At 36.8% G+C, this 18,739-nt stretch overlaps 2 protein-coding genes across 5 annotated transcripts in view; both read left to right on the top strand.

Moving 5' to 3' along the window:
- ccdc88c (coiled-coil domain containing 88C) overlaps positions 1-6,398 on the top strand; it is a 112,906-nt gene extending 106,508 nt beyond the window's left edge. For all 4 annotated transcript variants that reach the window (XM_084045621.1, XM_084045620.1, XM_084045618.1 and 1 more), the window contains one exon: positions 5,609-6,398. In XM_084045621.1, coding sequence (XP_083901747.1) covers positions 5,609-6,367 — 759 coding nt within the window. In that variant the 3' untranslated portion in view covers positions 6,368-6,398. The remainder of the gene's footprint in view (positions 1-5,608) is intronic.
- Positions 6,399-13,913: 7,515 nt separating this feature from the next.
- Positions 13,914-18,739, top strand: part of pals1a (protein associated with LIN7 1, MAGUK p55 family member a) — a 65,450-nt gene continuing 60,624 nt past the window's right edge. Inside the window, exon 1 of the mRNA XM_084045372.1 lies at positions 13,914-14,063. The gene's annotated coding sequence lies outside the window, so the exon portion shown is untranslated. The remainder of the gene's footprint in view (positions 14,064-18,739) is intronic.

The raw sequence follows: 18,739 nt of genomic DNA, 5'->3' as shown, positions 1-18,739 counted from the left end.
ATAGTAACCTAATGGACCATGGGTTTAGTTTTAATAGTAACCTAATAGACCATGGGTTTAGTTTTAATAGTAACCTAATAGACCATGGGTTTAGTTTTAATAGTAACCTAATGGACCATGGGTTTAGTTTTAATAGTAACCTAATAGACCATGGGTTTAGTTTTAATAGTAACCTAATAGACCATGGGTTTAGTTTTAATAGTAACCTAATGGACCATGGGTTTAGTTTTAATAGTAACCTAATAGACCATGGGTTTAGTTTTAATAGTAACCTAATAGACCATGGGTTTAGTTTTAATAGTAACCTAATAGACCATGGGTTTAGTTTTAATGGTAACCTAATAGACCATGGGTTTAGTTTTAATAGTAACCTAATAGACCATGGGTTTAGTTTTAATGGTAACCTAATAGACCATGGGTTTAGTTTTAATGGTAACCTAATAGACCATGGGTTTAGTTTTAATAGTAACCTAATAGACCATGGGTTTAGTTTTAATAGTAACCTAATAGACCATGGGTTTAGTTTTAATAGTAACCTAATAGACCATGGGTTTAGTTTTAATAGTAACCTAATGGACCATGGGTTTAGTTTTAATAGTAACCTAATGGACCATGGGTTTAGTTTTAATGGTAACCTAATAGACCATGGGTTTAGTTTTAATAGTAACCTAATAGACCATGGGTTTAGTTTTAATAGTAACCTAATGGACCATGGGTTTAGTTTTAATAGTAACCTAATAGACCATGGGTTTAGTTTTAATAGTAACCTAATAGACCATGGGTTTAGTTTTAATAGTAACCTAATAGACCATGGGTTTAGTTTTAATAGTAACCTAATAGACCATGGGTTTAGTTTTAATAGTAACCTAATAGACCATGGGTTTAGTTTTAATAGTAACCTAATAGACCATGGGTTTAGTTTTAATAGTAACCTAATAGACCATGGGTTTAGTTTTAATAGTAACCTAATGGACCATGGGTTTAGTTTTAATAGTAACCTAATGGACCATGGGTTTAGTTTTAATAGTAACCTAATAGACCATGGGTTTAGTTTTAATAGTAACCTAATGGACCATGGGTTTAGTTTTAATAGTAACCTAATGGACCATGGGTTTAGTTTTAATGGTAACCTAATAGACCATGGGTTTAGTTTTAATAGTAACCTAATGGACCATGGGTTTAGTTTTAATAGTAACCTAATAGACCATGGGTTTAGTTTTAATAGTAACCTAATGGACCATGGGTTTAGTTTTAATAGTAACCTAATAGACCATGGGTTTAGTTTTAATAGTAACCTAATAGACCATGGGTTTAGTTTTAATAGTAACCTAATAGACCATGGGTTTAGTTTTAATAGTAACCTAATAGACCATGGGTTTAGTTTTAATGGTAACCTAATGGACCATGGGTTTAGTTTTAATAGTAACCTAATAGACCATGGGTTTAGTTTTAATAGTAACCTAATAGACCATGGGTTTAGTTTTAATAGTAACCTAATAGACCATGGGTTTAGTTTTAATAGTAACCTAATAGACCATGGGTTTAGTTTTAATAGTAACCTAATAGACCATGGGTTTAGTTTTAATAGTAACCTAATAGACCATGGGTTTAGTTTTAATAGTAACCTAATAGACCATGGGTTTAGTTTTAATAGTAACCTAATAGACCATGGGTTTAGTTTTAATAGTAACCTAATAGACCATGGGTTTAGTTTTAATAGTAACCTAATAGACCATGGGTTTAGTTTTAATAGTAACCTAATAGACCATGGGTTTAGTTTTAATAGTAACCTAATAGACCATGGGTTTAGTTTTAATAGTAACCTAATGGACCATGGGTTTAGTTTTAATAGTAACCTAATGGACCATGGGTTTAGTTTTAATAGTAACCTAATAGACCATGGGTTTAGTTTTAATAGTAACCTAATGGACCATGGGTTTAGTTTTAATAGTAACCTAATGGACCATGGGTTTAGTTTTAATAGTAACCTAATGGACCATGGGTTTAGTTTTAATAGTAACCTAATAGACCATGGGTTTAGTTTTAATAGTAACCTAATAGACCATGGGTTTAGTTTTAATAGTAACCTAATAGACCATGGGTTTAGTTTTAATAGTAACCTAATAGACCATGGGTTTAGTTTTAATGGTAACCTAATGGACCATGGGTTTAGTTTTAATAGTAACCTAATAGACCATGGGTTTAGTTTTAATAGTAACCTAATAGACCATGGGTTTAGTTTTAATAGTAACCTAATAGACCATGGGTTTAGTTTTAATAGTAACCTAATAGACCATGGGTTTAGTTTTAATAGTAACCTAATGGACCATGGGTTTAGTTTTAATAGTAACCTAATAGACCATGGGTTTAGTTTTAATAGTAACCTAATAGACCATGGGTTTAGTTTTAATAGTAACCTAATAGACCATGGGTTTAGTTTTAATAGTAACCTAATAGACCATGGGTTTAGTTTTAATGGTAACCTAATAGACCATGGGTTTAGTTTTAATAGTAACCTAATAGACCATGGGTTTAGTTTTAATAGTAACCTAATAGACCATGGGTTTAGTTTTAATAGTAACCTAATAGACCATGGGTTTAGTTTTAATAGTAACCTAATAGACCATGGGTTTAGTTTTAATGGTAACCTAATGGACCATGGGTTTAGTTTTAATGGTAACCTAATGGACCATGGGTTTAGTTTTAATAGTAACCTAATAGACCATGGGTTTAGTTTTAATAGTAACCTAATAGACCATGGGTTTAGTTTTAATAGTAACCTAATAGACCATGGGTTTAGTTTTAATAGTAACCTAATAGACCATGGGTTTAGTTTTAATAGTAACCTAATAGACCATGGGTTTAGTTTTAATAGTAACCTAATAGACCATGGGTTTAGTTTTAATAGTAACCTAATAGACCATGGGTTTAGTTTTAATAGTAACCTAATGGACCATGGGTTTAGTTTTAATGGTTTAACCCTAATAGACCATGGGTTTAGTTTTAATAGTAACCTAATAGACCATGGGTTTAGTTTTAATGGTTTAACCCTAATAGACCATGGGTTTAGTTTTAATAGTAACCTAATACACCATGGGTTTAGTTTTAATAGTAACCTAATAGACCATGGGTTTAGTTTTAATAGTAACCTAATAGACCATGGGTTTAGTTTTAATAGTAACCTAATAGACCATGGGTTTAGTTTTAATGGTTTAACCCTAATAGACCATGGGTTTAGTTTTAATAGTAACCTAATAGACCATGGGTTTAGTTTTAATAGTAACCTAATAGACCATGGGTTTAGTTTTAATAGTAACCTAATAGACCATGGGTTTAGTTTTAATAGTAACCTAATAGACCATGGGTTTAGTTTTAATGGTAACCTAATAGACCATGGGTTTAGTTTTAATGGTAACCTAATAGACCATGGGTTTAGTTTTAATGGTAACCTAATAGACCATGGGTTTAGTTTTAATAGTAACCTAATAGACCATGGGTTTAGTTTTAATAGTAACCTAATAGACCATGGGTTTAGTTTTAATGGTAACCTAATAGACCATGGGTTTAGTTTTAATGGTAACCTAATAGACCATGGGTTTAGTTTTAATAGTAACCTAATAGACCATGGGTTTAGTTTTAATAGTAACCTAATGGACCATGGGTTTAGTTTTAATAGTAACCTAATAGACCATGGGTTTAGTTTTAATAGTAACCTAATAGACCATGGGTTTAGTTTTAATAGTAACCTAATAGACCATGGGTTTAGTTTTAATAGTAACCTAATAGACCATGGGTTTAGTTTTAATGGTAACCTAATGGACCATGGGTTTAGTTTTAATGGTAACCTAATAGACCATGGGTTTAGTTTTAATAGTAACCTAATAGACCATGGGTTTAGTTTTAATGGTAACCTAATGGACCATGGGTTTAGTTTTAATAGTAACCTAATAGACCATGGGTTTAGTTTTAATAGTAACCTAATGGACCATGGGTTTAGTTTTAATAGTAACCTAATAGACCATGGGTTTAGTTTTAATAGTAACCTAATAGACCATGGGTTTAGTTTTAATAGTAACCTAATAGACCATGGGTTTAGTTTTAATGGTAACCTAATGGACCATGGGTTTAGTTTTAATAGTAACCTAATAGACCATGGGTTTAGTTTTAATGGTAACCTAATGGACCATGGGTTTAGTTTTAATAGTAACCTAATAGACCATGGGTTTAGTTTTAATGGTAACCTAATGGACCATGGGTTTAGTTTTAATAGTAACCTAATAGACCATGGGTTTAGTTTTAATAGTAACCTAATAGACCATGGGTTTAGTTTTAATAGTAACCTAATAGACCATGGGTTTAGTTTTAATAGTAACCTAATAGACCATGGGTTTAGTTTTAATAGTAACCTAATGGACCATGGGTTTAGTTTTAATAGTAACCTAATAGACCATGGGTTTAGTTTTAATAGTAACCTAATGGACCATGGGTTTAGTTTTAATAGTATTACATCGTTAGCCTCAGCATAATTACCTAAGTAACATTTCTGCCCAACTCTACTCTCCTAACTCTTTATTTATATAACTCTACTCTCCTAACTCTTTATTTATATAACTCTACTCTCCTAACTCTTTATTTATATAACTCTACTCTCCTAACTCTTTATTTATATAACTCTACTCTCCTAACTCTTTATTTATATAACTCTACTCTCCTAACTCTTTATTTATATAACTCTACTCTCCTGCATCATTGCCTATATCCTAAGCCAATCAGAATGCTTGCTACATTCCAAAATGACTTAGGCAGAAAGTGCTTTAAAGGGTCTACACCATGAATTTTAACTTTTTCTTCATTTTTGTGTGTTTTTGGTCTCCCCCACCTCTCTTCTGTTCCAACAAATACCCGACTTCGAGCATGCAGGCTTTCATAGGTTATCTGTGTTTTTTATGTAAATTGGTCTGAAAACAGTCCGTCAGATTTGTTCCCCCTGCCTACGTCACGTCTGGGAACAATTCCTCCCGTTTTTCAGTTCTAACCAAAAAAAAAAATCCCCCAAAAAAAAAAAACAAAACATTTTTTTCATTTTTTCTTTTTTTTCTTTTTTTCTTATTTTATTTTTTTTACTTTTTCCACACAGAACCAGGACATAACATGCATACAAACTGGCTCAATAGCGCCCCGTGCCAAACAGGACAATATGGTATTGCAGGTGAAAGTGCTTTATAAGCCAGAGAGAAGTTAGTTGGAATGAGTATATCTGAGGCTTGATTTAGGCTCAAACCTTTTGAAAAACGCTTGAGGGACATAAATAATATGATATTAAATATTATTATTATTTTTTTAATTCATGGTGTAGCTCCTTTAAGTCAACTTTTTGATTTTGAATGTAACAAGCATTCTGATAGGCTGAGGACATGGGCAATAAGGAAGGATGAATCAGCATTGTTAGGAGAATATAGAGTTAAACAGATATAAATAAAGGCAGATAAACATGACTTTTTGTTTCTTCTTTCCTGAAAATCTGAAAAATATGACTTATGCTATGACGCTAACGAGTATCATGTTATTGTTTCTATTTATATTATATTTATTTCTTTGCCGTTTGCAGGTTTCTACAGGAAGTAGGGAGGACTTAATGACCGACTATTTCACCCGAGGCCCCTCCCACACTGCTCCTATTGGCCGAGACCAGACTCCCACCAGCTACGTCACACCCACTGTTCAATCAGCCAACCAGAGACCGGGACAGAGCGTTAAGCCCTCTCCCCGCCAGCCTGTGGGCCAATCGCCGGCCTCGGCCCAGCCCCTCCCCAATCAGAGAAGCAGCCAATCACTGAGCAGAGCCTTCAGTTTGGCCTCGGCCGATTTGCTGCGCTCCAACGGACCCGACAGTTACCGCGGAAATGACGGCTCGCTCAGCCAATCGGACGTGGTGCTTCGCAGACCGGGCGGCGGGGCTAGAGAGCGGCCGCTTTCGGCACGGCTCGCCGGTCCCGCCAATCAGCAGGCAGATATGACCTTCCTAAACTCCACCCCCCTCCACCATTCGTCGTCTCTCAACCTGCAAACGGAGCGATTGGCCGAGAGAGAGAGAGACCGAGACAGAGGGAGGACCGGCCCCGCCTACCGCGGCGAGGTCGCCATGGTGACCCCCGTCAGGGCGGTCCCCGCCCTGCAATTGGACGACAGTTCAGAGCAGGGGGAGGGGCTTAGAGAGGGGGGCCGCCCCGCTGACTCCTCCCACCTGGAGAAAGAAGGAGGGGAGGAGGGGAGCGGGAGCTCCGCGGAGCGACCTAAAAGTACGCCTGCCTCCCCCGACCCAAACAACGACCCCCAGACCGTCTGGTATGAGTACGGATGTGTCTAACGTTTCCACGGCAACCATCAGAACAGGAAACCACAAAGCGCCGTTTATTCTGCGTTTACACAGAGACGTCAAAGTGATTGAAAACACTGTAGTGTGCATGTGGCGCTGTGACACTACTTCTGTTCTACTTCCTGTCACAGCTGTTTGTTTTCACCATAGAGTTATATGGTAATGCAGCTCTCACCATGATGACATCACCATGATGACCTCACCATGATGACATCACCATGATGACCTCACCATGATGACCTCACCATGATGACATCACCAGGCAGAGCATTTTCAAAGATTTGTTTTCAACACCGAAAATGCAGTCTAAACGGGCCTTAATACCCCCTGTACTCTACTGGACCCCCTGTACGCTACTGGACCCCCTGTACTCTACTGGACCCCCTGTATGCTACTGGACCCCCTGTACTCTACTGGACCCCCTGTACGCTACTGGACCCCCTGTACTCTACTGGACCCCCTGTACTCTACTGGACCCCCTGTATGCTACTGGACCCCCTGTACTCTACTGGACCCCCTGTACGCTACTGGACCCCCTGTACTCTACTGGACCCCCTGTACTCTACTGGACCCCCACACCTGTACAGATGTGTCTAAATCAGTGACTCACCACTCAAGCCCCCCCCCCCCCCCAACTAACTATAGATATGTCTAAACACTGGAATGGGAAATAACTGGAATAACATTACATTAAATAACTGGAATAAAATGAATGTGGAACAATACAGGAAGACCACTTTAAACTCTGCTGTATCTAAAGCCTACTGTATCTAAAGCAGTGGTGTGTTCTACCGTCAGATGCTGTGTACGGCGTATACCTTGAGATTTTTTTTCGTCGCCACCGTATACCTTCAAAAACTGTTCGAAACAGCGTATCTGATACGCTAACTGCCCAAGGATGTGAAGAATGTGGACTAACTGAGTTGATGGCTTATCATGTGTGAAGCTATTGTTCTTGAGGTGATAAGTAATGGCTGCGACGGAATTCACACATTAACAACGATGCGAATACTAATGAAGTACTTTAATCAGGCAGTGATTAGAGTGCTTCATTAGTATTCGCGTATGTGTGTCATAGCACAGCATAAAAGGCAACGAAATGTTGGTTTTAGTTCAGTCTGCTTCTGACTCTTGGAAACGAAGATGGGACCACGTCCACGACCACCGCCAACAAAGAAAATGCATCTAAGCTTGGAAGTGGTTGAGCTCAGGTGATCAGACATCAGTAAGAAAAATCAGTACAAAAGAAAAATCAGTACAAAGCATATTGTGTGTACATTTTCACATTCAATATTTCTGTGGGGCGTGCACATTTTTTACATTTAATTAATTATAGACGCGTGCATGCCGTGCGTGTGAGAGGCAGGGAATAATCATAGTATACCTACAAAAAAAACTAGAACACAACACTGATCTAAAGCCTACTGTATCTAAAGCTGTATCTAAAGCTGTATCTAAAGCCTGCTGTATCTAAAGCTGTATCTAAAGCCTACTGTATCTAAAGCTGTATCTAAAGCCTACTGTATCTAAAGCTGTATCTAAAGCCTACTGTATCTAAAGCTGTATCTAAAGCCTACTGTATCTAAAGCTGTATCTAAAGCCTGCTGTATCTAAAGCTTATAGAGCCTATATAATATAAAGCCTGCTTATAGAAAGTTTGAACATTTTGAAGGAATGTAGTTTTGGCCTCATGAAGTCATTAATATCATGAAGTCATTAATATCATGAAGTCATTAATATCAGGCACTGTTTGAAATCCACCAAAGATAAATGACTTTGGGTTAACAGTTGCAGATGGAAATCGTTTTGGACGTGAAAAGCTGGACACGACCGACAGACAGACAGACAGACAGACAGACAGACGGTCAAACACATTTCACTGTAATCCAGGAAATAGTCCCCTCCCACTGGCTGGGGGCGGGGCTGATGAAATGATACTGTTAGATACTGTATGCAGATACATTTGGACGGACATTGACCAGAAGAGACTAAAACTATGGCGTCAGTTCAGCAAAAGCTAAGGTGTGGCAAACCACCAGAGATTGAAATAAGGGACATCTATCCTGGGCGCGCGGCAAACCCCCCAAAACCCCCGAAATGCATAGAAAACTATGCATTATACCTTTAACACAATACAAACACAATGGTCTTACACCTGCATTAGGCTACTATTCATGATTATTTTTATATATATATCTACCCTTGTCCCCAATGTCAGCTCCTGAACTAAAAGCACATAAAAGAGTTTAAACACTACAGTCCTGCTGAAACATTCCACTGAGAGGCTTTTACTCTGAAAATATGTTTTTTACTTTGACCTTTGACCCAGTCATAAAGTATATAACTTTTACTTGTCTGAGTATTATTATTATTATTATTATTATTATTATTATTATTATTATTATTATTATTATTATTATTATTATTATTATTATTATTAAAACTCATCACATCTCCACAGACTTCTTACATTATTATTATTGTTGCAGCCAATTTGATTGTGGTTTAATATTTGTATGAGAAGGTGTTGTGATATTGTGAAGGTGTGATACTACTGAATTGACCGGGGCATAGGAGGGGATTCAGATAATCTGGGGGTCCAGCCTGTATGGGGGGGTCACAGGGGGGGTCACAGGGGGGGTCACAGGTGAGCATCAGGGATTGGGAATCATCAGAGGGAAGCCATACGGTTTTGTTTGTTTTGAGTTTGTTTTGAGTTATTTTCGGTTTATTTTCTTATCACAGTTATACGTTAAACACCCGGCTTTTGTTTATGCTGTCATCAAAATAAACATTTTAAATGCACTCAAGAGACCCGATTTACTGTCAACACCATGCGTTGGAAAAGCTTTACACCATATCCCTCACTGGCAATTATTTGTTGTTAGGTTGCCTTTACAATTATTATTATTATTATTATTATTATTATTATTAAAAGTCCTCTTACATCTCCACAGACTCCTTATATTATAACATTATTATTATTATTATTATTATTATTAAAAGTCCAGACTCCTTATATTATAACATTATTTTTCCTCATTTTACAGCTCAATGCATAATATAAGTAAAATCTAGGCTTTGCTGCCCTCTTGTGGTGAAAATAGACAAAATGTCTGTTAAGTCAGCGCTGACAACCATGAGAGAACTTCCGGTTGCTCTTCAAAATAAAACTAATATATATCAAGTCAAATGATAAAAGCCATGAGAGAACTTCCGCTTACTGAACCTTTGATTGATTGATGTACTTTATTTAGTAAGACATGAGAACAGTACATGGCAGTACATAACAGTACATGGAAGTACAAATTCGCAATACAAGGTCTACTAAACTGGATAGCTCAGTTAAGCACGTAGCTTGTTTAAGATGAGATCCCCATGCACACAAATCATGTTGACATATAAGAGACAGACAGATATACACACTACTATACAGAATGTCATACAATCAGTTTACAGGTTACTGGTATGAAGTATGAAGGGTGAAAAATATGTACAAAAAAGAAAGAGAGGGGGGGGGGGTAGGTTAGGTTAGGACATGGGGTACCTGATGTTCAATCATTACTGAACTAGTCTCGCGTAGCCAGACCTTCCTTTTTTACAGTCTATGAGCCAGACAACTATTCCACAATCTCTGAGTGTATCATGCAAGATATATTTAAAGAAGGTAGGGTCATCTACGTCATTTTCGCTATCATGCAATTCCAGCCGGCAGATTCGTCGCACCATGGGAGCCAGACTGCAGCCGTGAGTTCAGTGGAATGCATAGGAGTTAATGAGAGCCCGGTGGATCAGCTCATGAACAAAATATATTTATGAATGACTGAGACCTTTGTAAAGTAATTGCTTCTGGAAAATAAAAGAAGACATATCACACATTGTTTTCTGCTGTGTTGCTTTTCGATGTGTCCACTGTATACGTTTATTGAGCTATCTAAAGAGCACAAAGTACGCGATACTGCCGAGACAGAAACCAGTGTTGCCATGTCCACTTATTATAAGCGACTTTGGGCTTATTTTTCTGTTAAGTTGCTTGTATTGTATGTATAAATTTTGGACAGTGTGGCTCCCATGAAAACCATCAGGGTCAAAACCCGCTCGGTTCCATGGATGAATTCGGATATCCTTACTACCATGAAAGTCAGAGACAAAAAGTGTTCTGACTATCATAAAAGTAGGATCAAACTTGCCAAAAGCTTCAATAACGGTCTCGAATCCCACGTAGCGAAACTCAAAAAAGAGAAAAACATGCTAAGAAACAAGGTTAATGGCATGCTGTTGTTAGCAGAAAAAAGCTACCTCGATGGCAAAATTGAGGAAAATCAAAACAAACCACGTGAGCTCTGGAAGCTATTCAACAACCTACTAGGCTGCAGCAAGAAATTGAAAACCAGGTTTACAAACATAAACCTCAAGGTGAATGACACTCTCATTTCATCCAAACGGGAAGTGAGTAAAATCCTCAACATATTCTTCACGACCGTGGCCTCAGAGTTAGTTGAAAAACTACCCCCTCACTCTGGGAGTCATGGTGGAGAGTATGTTGATTCATTTTACGATAAACAGGGTGTACGCAAAGATGATTTTAAACTCTCCCCTGTGTCAACAGATGAGGTGTTTAAAAAATTGAGTGCACTCCAACAACACAGAGCCACAGGTCCCGACAACATCCCCGCTAAATTTCTAAAAGACTCAGCCGCCTCCATTGCCCCAATCATTACCCACATAATAAACCTCTCCATCATACAGGGACGGGTCCCTAACGACTTCAAAAAAGCAAGAGTGACCCCTCTGTACAAAAAAGGAAACCAATTAGACCCTGGCAACTACCGCCCTATTTCTATTCTTAGCTCCATCTCGAAAGTCATGGAAAAAATAGTCTATGAACAGGTTGATAAGTACCTTGCCCAAAAAAATCTAATTTACGAATTCCAATCTGGTTTCAGAACAAACCACTCCACTGACACATGCCTTCTCTATTTGAACGACTCTATCAAACAAGATGTCGACAAGGGCAAATATTGCGGCATGGTCATGCTGGACCTCCAGAAGGCTTTTGACACCGTTAATCACCCAATTATGATCAATAAGCTCAAAGCAATAGGCTTTGATGACACGTCGGTGAACTGGATGAGATCCTACCTGGAAGGGAGGGAGCAAGTGGTGGAAGTAAACGGCACCCAGTCCCCTCCCCTCCCAGTGACTTGTGGTGTTCCTCAAGGAAGCATACTAGGACCACTACTGTTCCTGATATATGTGAATGATATGTCTTCAGCTTGCGACTGCAAACTGTTCCTGTTCGCAGATGACTCGGCTCTGCTGGTCTCGGACAGGGACAGGCTGCAGGTTGAGAAAACTCTCAGCACTGAACTCAACAAGATCTGCATCTGGCTCTCCGACAACAAACTCTCATTACACCTGGGTAAAACTGAATCCATCCTCTTTGGGTCCAACCCTAACCTTAGAAAGGCTGAGAGTTTCACGATCAAAGTGGGTGAAAATGTTATCACAAGAAAGGAGGAAATTACCTACCTGGGTTCCATCTTGGAGGCAAACCTCTCAGGTGACAAAAACGCTGAAAAGACGATCAAAAAGGTCCACAAAATAACACGGAGGATGTGGAGACTTGTTCGTAAAGTCAGTAAGAATACTCTGAAGATTCTTGTAGGGGCCCTCATACAAGGTCATTATGATTATGCATGTACTTCATGGTATCACAACACCTCCAAGGCCCTAAAAACAAGGCTCCAAACATCCCAAAACAAACTTGTAAGGCTACTTCTTGGCCTCAATTACAAAACCCATCTAACCCCTGATCATTTTACTAGGCTTGGATGGCTTAGGGTTGAGGACAGAGTACAGCAACTTGCTATGGGCCTGGTCTTCAAGATACACCACAACATTGGGATCCCCCTGTATTTGTCAAAATACTTCCAAAATGTTAATCAAGTCCATGATCATAACACCAGAGGCAGCTCCACAAACCATGTTCAACCCAGATTTGGCACAACAAAGGGAATGAACTCTTTCTCATGCTATTCATCTAAAATGTGGAATGCCCTACCAAAAAGAGTAAAGGAGTGTAAAACCCTACTCACTTTCAAAAATGCCCTAAAGATACACCTTCAGGAGGCTGCAATTCAAAAATGGCCCCTGTCCAAGTCCTAACCTACCCCATGTCCTAACCTAACCTACCCCCCCCCCCTCTCTTTCTTTTTTGTACATATTTTTCACCCTTCATACCAGTAACCTGTAAACTGATTGTATGACATTCTGTATAGTAGTGTGTATATCTGTCTGTCTCTTATATGTCAACATGATTTGTGTGCATGGGGATCTCATCTTAAACAAGCTAAGTGCTTAATGAGCTATCCAGTTTAGTAGACCTTGTATTGCGAATTTGTACTTCCATGTACTGTTATGTACTGTCATGTACTGTTCTCATGTCTTACTAAATAAAGTACATCAATCAATCAATGTAAATATTGGTAGTTGCGGGTTGCGGTTTTATGGGCTTTTTTTTCTAAAGTGTAGTTGATTATTTGGACTTGGGCTTCACATTTTTAAAATTATTTTAACCAGTGGTTCTTAATTATGTTTATGTCATGGACCCTCAAATTAATATGTATTTGTCCCTAATCCCCATCTGAAAGTACCAGATTTGTGTTATTAGTGTTTCAAAAATCCACTTTTACTTCAAGATTTTTTTAAAAATAGCAGATCTACAAGCTCACAACGCGTTGTGAGCTTGTAGATCTGCTATTTTCAATGTATACAGTAAAGTTTTAAAGTGCTCATAATGGCCTAGTGCAAGTCTTCAACAGGGGTCCGCAACGCCTAGGGGGTCCACGAGGTACTGCAGGGGGTCCGCGAAATTGTTGCTTTATTAGACAATAAAAATAAAAATAAAGTATATATATATATATACAAATATTTGATATATATATATGTTTTTAAATATCCATTTGAATATTTATTACTTGTCCATGCCCTTTTAACTGTTGAAGCTGATGTTGTATTGTATGTACTGTATGTTGTGATAGAGATGATAATGACGTCATGCTTCTTCTTCTAAACACACACTTGTCATTTTCAGTTGCTTGGTTGTGGCGAATATGAGATGGCGCGTGCCTCTTGAACGGTGATGTCCTACATCTCTGTGTGAACCACAGGAGGGCGACACTGAGCCGTTCTCCTCTCTGAGTGTCGAAGGAGAGAAACCAACGATGAAAACAAAGCTCTTCCGTCTAGACAGGGATCGATCCTCTTTGTGATTTACACATCCGGTTTGGAGCGGATACGGAAACGTGCTGCATTGTACATGTGTGTGTGAGTGTAAATAACCGGATACAATGGATACAATGGGCAGGCTTTGAACCGGATATGAGTTTTTTAACGGCACACAGAAACCTTGGGTGGCGACGCGAGGTTAACTCCCATCTCGCGATGTTATTGAAAAAGAACAGATCTACAAGCTATCAACTCGTTGCCTCGCGACGCGTTGATAGCTTGTAGATCTGTTCTTCTGGGCGACAGTGTCGCACGGCAGGAGTTTCATACACACTGAGTTTAGTGTCAGAGCAGAAAGAGCTTATTGTTTATTATTATTATTATTAATAATAATCATTCATTAACAGCGTATTGTTGTTTATCGTTCACCAGCTGGACGCTGTGACGTCATGAGAAGGTAAGAGTTTACACTTTAAACTCTTTTATTTCTTCTCTTTGTTTTCTACAGGTTGTTGGCAGAGGAAGCTAACTGTTAGCCTAGCATCAGGCTCAGTCCAGTAGTATGGAAACTAGTGTTAATAATTACTATAACTAATAGTAACTAATATAACTATAATGATAACTAATATAACTATAAATATAACTATAAATATAACTATAATAATAACTAATATAACTATAAATATAACTATAATAATAACTAATATAACTATAATAATAACTGATATAACTATAATAATAACTAATATAACTATAAATATAACTATACTAATAACTAATATAACTATAATAGTAACTATAATAATAACTAATATAACTATAATAGTAACTAATGTAATTATAAGTAATATAGTATGTATGTATGTATGTATGTATGTATGTATATGTATGTATATATATATATATATATATATATATATATATATATATATATATATATATATATATATATATATATATATATATATATCATGACCAATACCTCAAACCACATTAATACTCTAATATGGATAAAATTATACTATATATAATATCATGTTGTTTTTTTTTGGTAAATGTTTTTAAATATTTTCATTTGCTTTTTCTGTTTTAAAATACAAGACGTTCATGTTTTATATATTGTGTGTGTATATATATATATATATATATATATATATATATATATATATATATATATATATAATGTACATGTATGACCACAAACAGAACAGAACAAAACAACCACAATACAAAAAAACAAACAAAAAAACCCAGCCTGCCCCGGGGGGGGAGTAGAATAAATTAGAATAAATTAGTGAACTCATGCAAATAAGAAACCAAGCAAAATAATCCTTATAAAAAATAAATAAAAGAAGTAATAATGATGATAACAGAGTGTAATAAAATAATAAAATAAAAGAAGTAATAATGGTGATAACAGAGTGTAATAAAATAATAAAATAAAAGAAGTAATAATGGTGATAACAGAGTGTAATAAAATAAGCACAAAGATATAAATAATATTAAAGGGGGATTTCTAATCCCTAATTCAACCATAATATAATAATAGATAACATTATAATATATATAATAATGTTATATAATAATGTAATATAATATGGATAACATTATAATATATATAATCATGTAATATAATCATGTAATATAATAATGTAATATAATAATGTAATATAATATGGATAACATTATAATATATATAATCATGTTATATAATAATGTAATATAATATGGATAACATTATAATATATATAATCATGTTATATAATAATGTACTGTAATCATGTAATATAATCATGTAATATAATAATGTAATATAATATGGATAACATTATAATATATATAATCATGTAATATAATCATGTAATATAATCATGTAATATAATATGGATAACATTATAATATATATAATCATGTAATATAATCATGTAATATAATAATGTAATATAATATGGATGACATTAGCCAGTCCTACTTACCTTCATACTACTGTACTTACTAACCTGCTCAACTCCTTATTGTTATTGTCAGCTGTGTGTGTGTGTGTGTGTGTGTGTGTGTGTGTGTGTGTGTGTGTGTGTGTGTGTGTGTGTGTGTGTGTGTGTGTGTGTGTGTGTGTGTGTGAGAGATTACTATTTCTATGCATTTGATGTATTATCTTGTGTTGTCCTTGCTTACTGTAAATCACTCTGGATTAAGAGTGTCTGATGATGTCTATATTGTTGTGTGTGTGTGTGTGTGTGTGTGTGTGTGTGTGTGTGTGTGTGTGTGTGTGTGTGTGTGTGTGTGTGTGTGTGTGTGTGTGTGTGTGTGTGTGTGTGCGTGCGTGCGTGCGTGCGTGCGTGCGTGTGTGTGTCTGTCCGCCCGCGTGCGTCATGTGTGTAGAATTGTACTGTGGTCACAAAGTCTCCAAACTGTCAGAGGAAAAACAAACTGTATTGTATTTAGTGTGTATATGTAGACAGACAGACAGACAGACAGACAGACAGACAGACAGACAGTGTATTTAGACTCAACAGTGTTGTTGAGCCCTGGAGCAAACATACTGAACCCACAACCTCTGGTTGTACAAGCAGTCTGTGCTATTTGACATTTCTTAGAGCAGGTACACACTGTAGGACTTTTATCTGATCGTTAAGCGTTTCACACTACAGGAGGCTCTGCTGTCACATATCTGATCGTTAAGCGTTTCACACTACAGGAGGCTCTGCTGTCATATATCTGATCGTTAAGCGTTTCACACTACAGGAGGCTCTGCTGTCACATATCTGATCGTTAAGCGTTTCACACTACAGGAGGCTCTGCTGTCACATATCTGATCGTTAAGCGTTTCACACTACAGGAGGCTCTGCTGTCATATATCTGATCGTTAAGCGTTTCACACTACAGGAGGCTCTGCTGTCACATATCTGATCGTTAAGCGTTTCACACTACAGGAGGCTCTGTTGTCTCTTATCGTTGTGCTTTTCACACACTGTAGGATAGTTCACTAGGATGCCATACATACATGTGAGCTTGTAGATCGGCTATTTTCAAACATCCAACGTATTTATATATAGGTTTAATGTTCTCATGTGGCCTAGTCGCTTCTTTTGGACTTGTTTTCATAATCATGGTTGCTTATTTCTCTCGCAAAATCTGGCAACACTGTTCAGAAGCATTTCCTCGGTGATAAAACGTTTTCCATATAACGTCAGACTGAGCTCTCTGTCCCGATGCCAAATAATAATAGTAACAACACAACACGTTCAACAACATGTAACTATATGGCCTCATATAAACTTTTATAACATCTTACGGAGTGTTTGGTAACCTCAGGGAGATGCTCGCCCTAAAACACGGCCGCCAGGTAGGGTGAGCGATAAAAATAAAATCACATCCTAGATTAGACTCATTCATGATGAGTCCTGGGACTCACATTGAAAACCTGGCAACATCACTGAGTATCTGACAAACCTGGCAACATCACTGAGTATCTGACAAACCTGGCAACATCACTGAGTATCTGACAATGTATGAAGTTTAATGAGGAGGACGTATGTGTTGATGTTTTAATGAGGACGTATGTGTTGATGTTTTAATGAGGACGTATGTGTTGATGTTTTAATAATGAGGACGTATGTGTTGATGTTTTAATAATGAGGACGTATGTGTTGATGTTTTAATGAGGACGTATGTGTTGATGTTTTAATGAGGACATATGTGTTGATGTTTTAATGAGGACGTATGTGTTGATGTTTTAATAATGAGGACGTATGTGTTGATGTTTTAATAATGAGGACGTATGTGTTGATGTTTTAATAATGAGGACGTATGTGTTGATGTTTTAATAATGAGGACGTATGTGTTGATGTTTTAATAATGAGGACGTATGTGTTGATGTTTTAATGAGGAGGACGTATGTGTTGATGTTTTAATAATGAGGACGTATGTGTTGATGTTTTAATAATGAGGACGTATGTGTTGATGTTTTAATAATGAGGACGTATGTGTTGATGTTTTAATAATGAGGACGTATGTGTTGATGTTTTAATGATGAGGACGTATGTGTTGATGTTTTAATGATGAGGACGTATGTGTTGATGTTTTAATAATGAGGACGTATGTGTTGATGTTTTAATGAGGAGGACGTATGTGTTGATGTTTTAATAATGAGGACGTATGTGTTGATGTTTTAATGAGGACGTATGTGTTGATGTTTTAATGATGAGGACGTATGTGTTGATGTTTTAATAATGAGGACGTATGTGTTGATGTTTTAATAATGAGGACGTATGTGTTGATGTTTTAATGAGGACGTATGTGTTGATGTTTTAATGATGAGGACGTATGTGTTGATGTTTTAATAATGAGGACGTATGTGTTGATGTTTTAATGAGGACGTATGTGTTGATGTTTTAATGAGGACGTATGTGTTGATGTTTTAATGATGAGGACGTATGTGTTGATGTTTTAATGAGGACGTATGTGTTGATGTTTTAATGAGGAGGACGTATGTGTTGATGTTTTAATGAGGACGTATGTGTTGATGTTTTAATGAGGACGTATGTGTTGATGTTTTAATAATGAGGACGTATGTGTTGATGTTTTAATGAGGACGTATGTGTTGATGTTTTAATGAGGACGTATGTGTTGATGTTTTAATAATGAGGACGTATGTGTTGATGTTTTAATGAGGACGTATGTGTTGATGTTTTAATAATGAGGACGTATGTGTTGATGTTTTAATAATGAGGACGTATGTGTTGATGTTTTAATGATGAGGACGTATGTGTTGATGTTTTAATGAGGACGTATGTGTTGATGTTTTAATAATGAGGACGTATGTGTTGATGTTTTAATAATGAGGACGTATGTGTTGATGTTTTAATGAGGACGTATGTGTTGATGTTTTAATAATGAGGACGTATGTGTTGATGTTTTAATAATGAGGACGTATGTGTTGATGTTTTAATGAGGAGGACGTATGTGTTGATGTTTTAATGAGGACGTATGTGTTGATGTTTTAATGAGGAGGACGTATGTGTTGATGTTTTAATGAGGAGGACGTATGTGTTGATGTTTTAATGAGGAGGACGTATGTGTTGATGTTTTAATAATGAGGACGTATGTGTTGATGTTTTAATGAGGAGGACG

The sequence above is a fragment of the Gymnoscopelus microlampas genome (assembly GCF_963454915.1).
Source record: "Gymnoscopelus microlampas genome assembly, chromosome: 20".
Lineage (NCBI taxonomy): Eukaryota > Metazoa > Chordata > Actinopteri > Myctophiformes > Myctophidae > Gymnoscopelus > Gymnoscopelus microlampas.
Note: the sequence above shows the minus strand (reverse complement) of the source record. Positions and strands in the feature narration are given on the sequence as shown.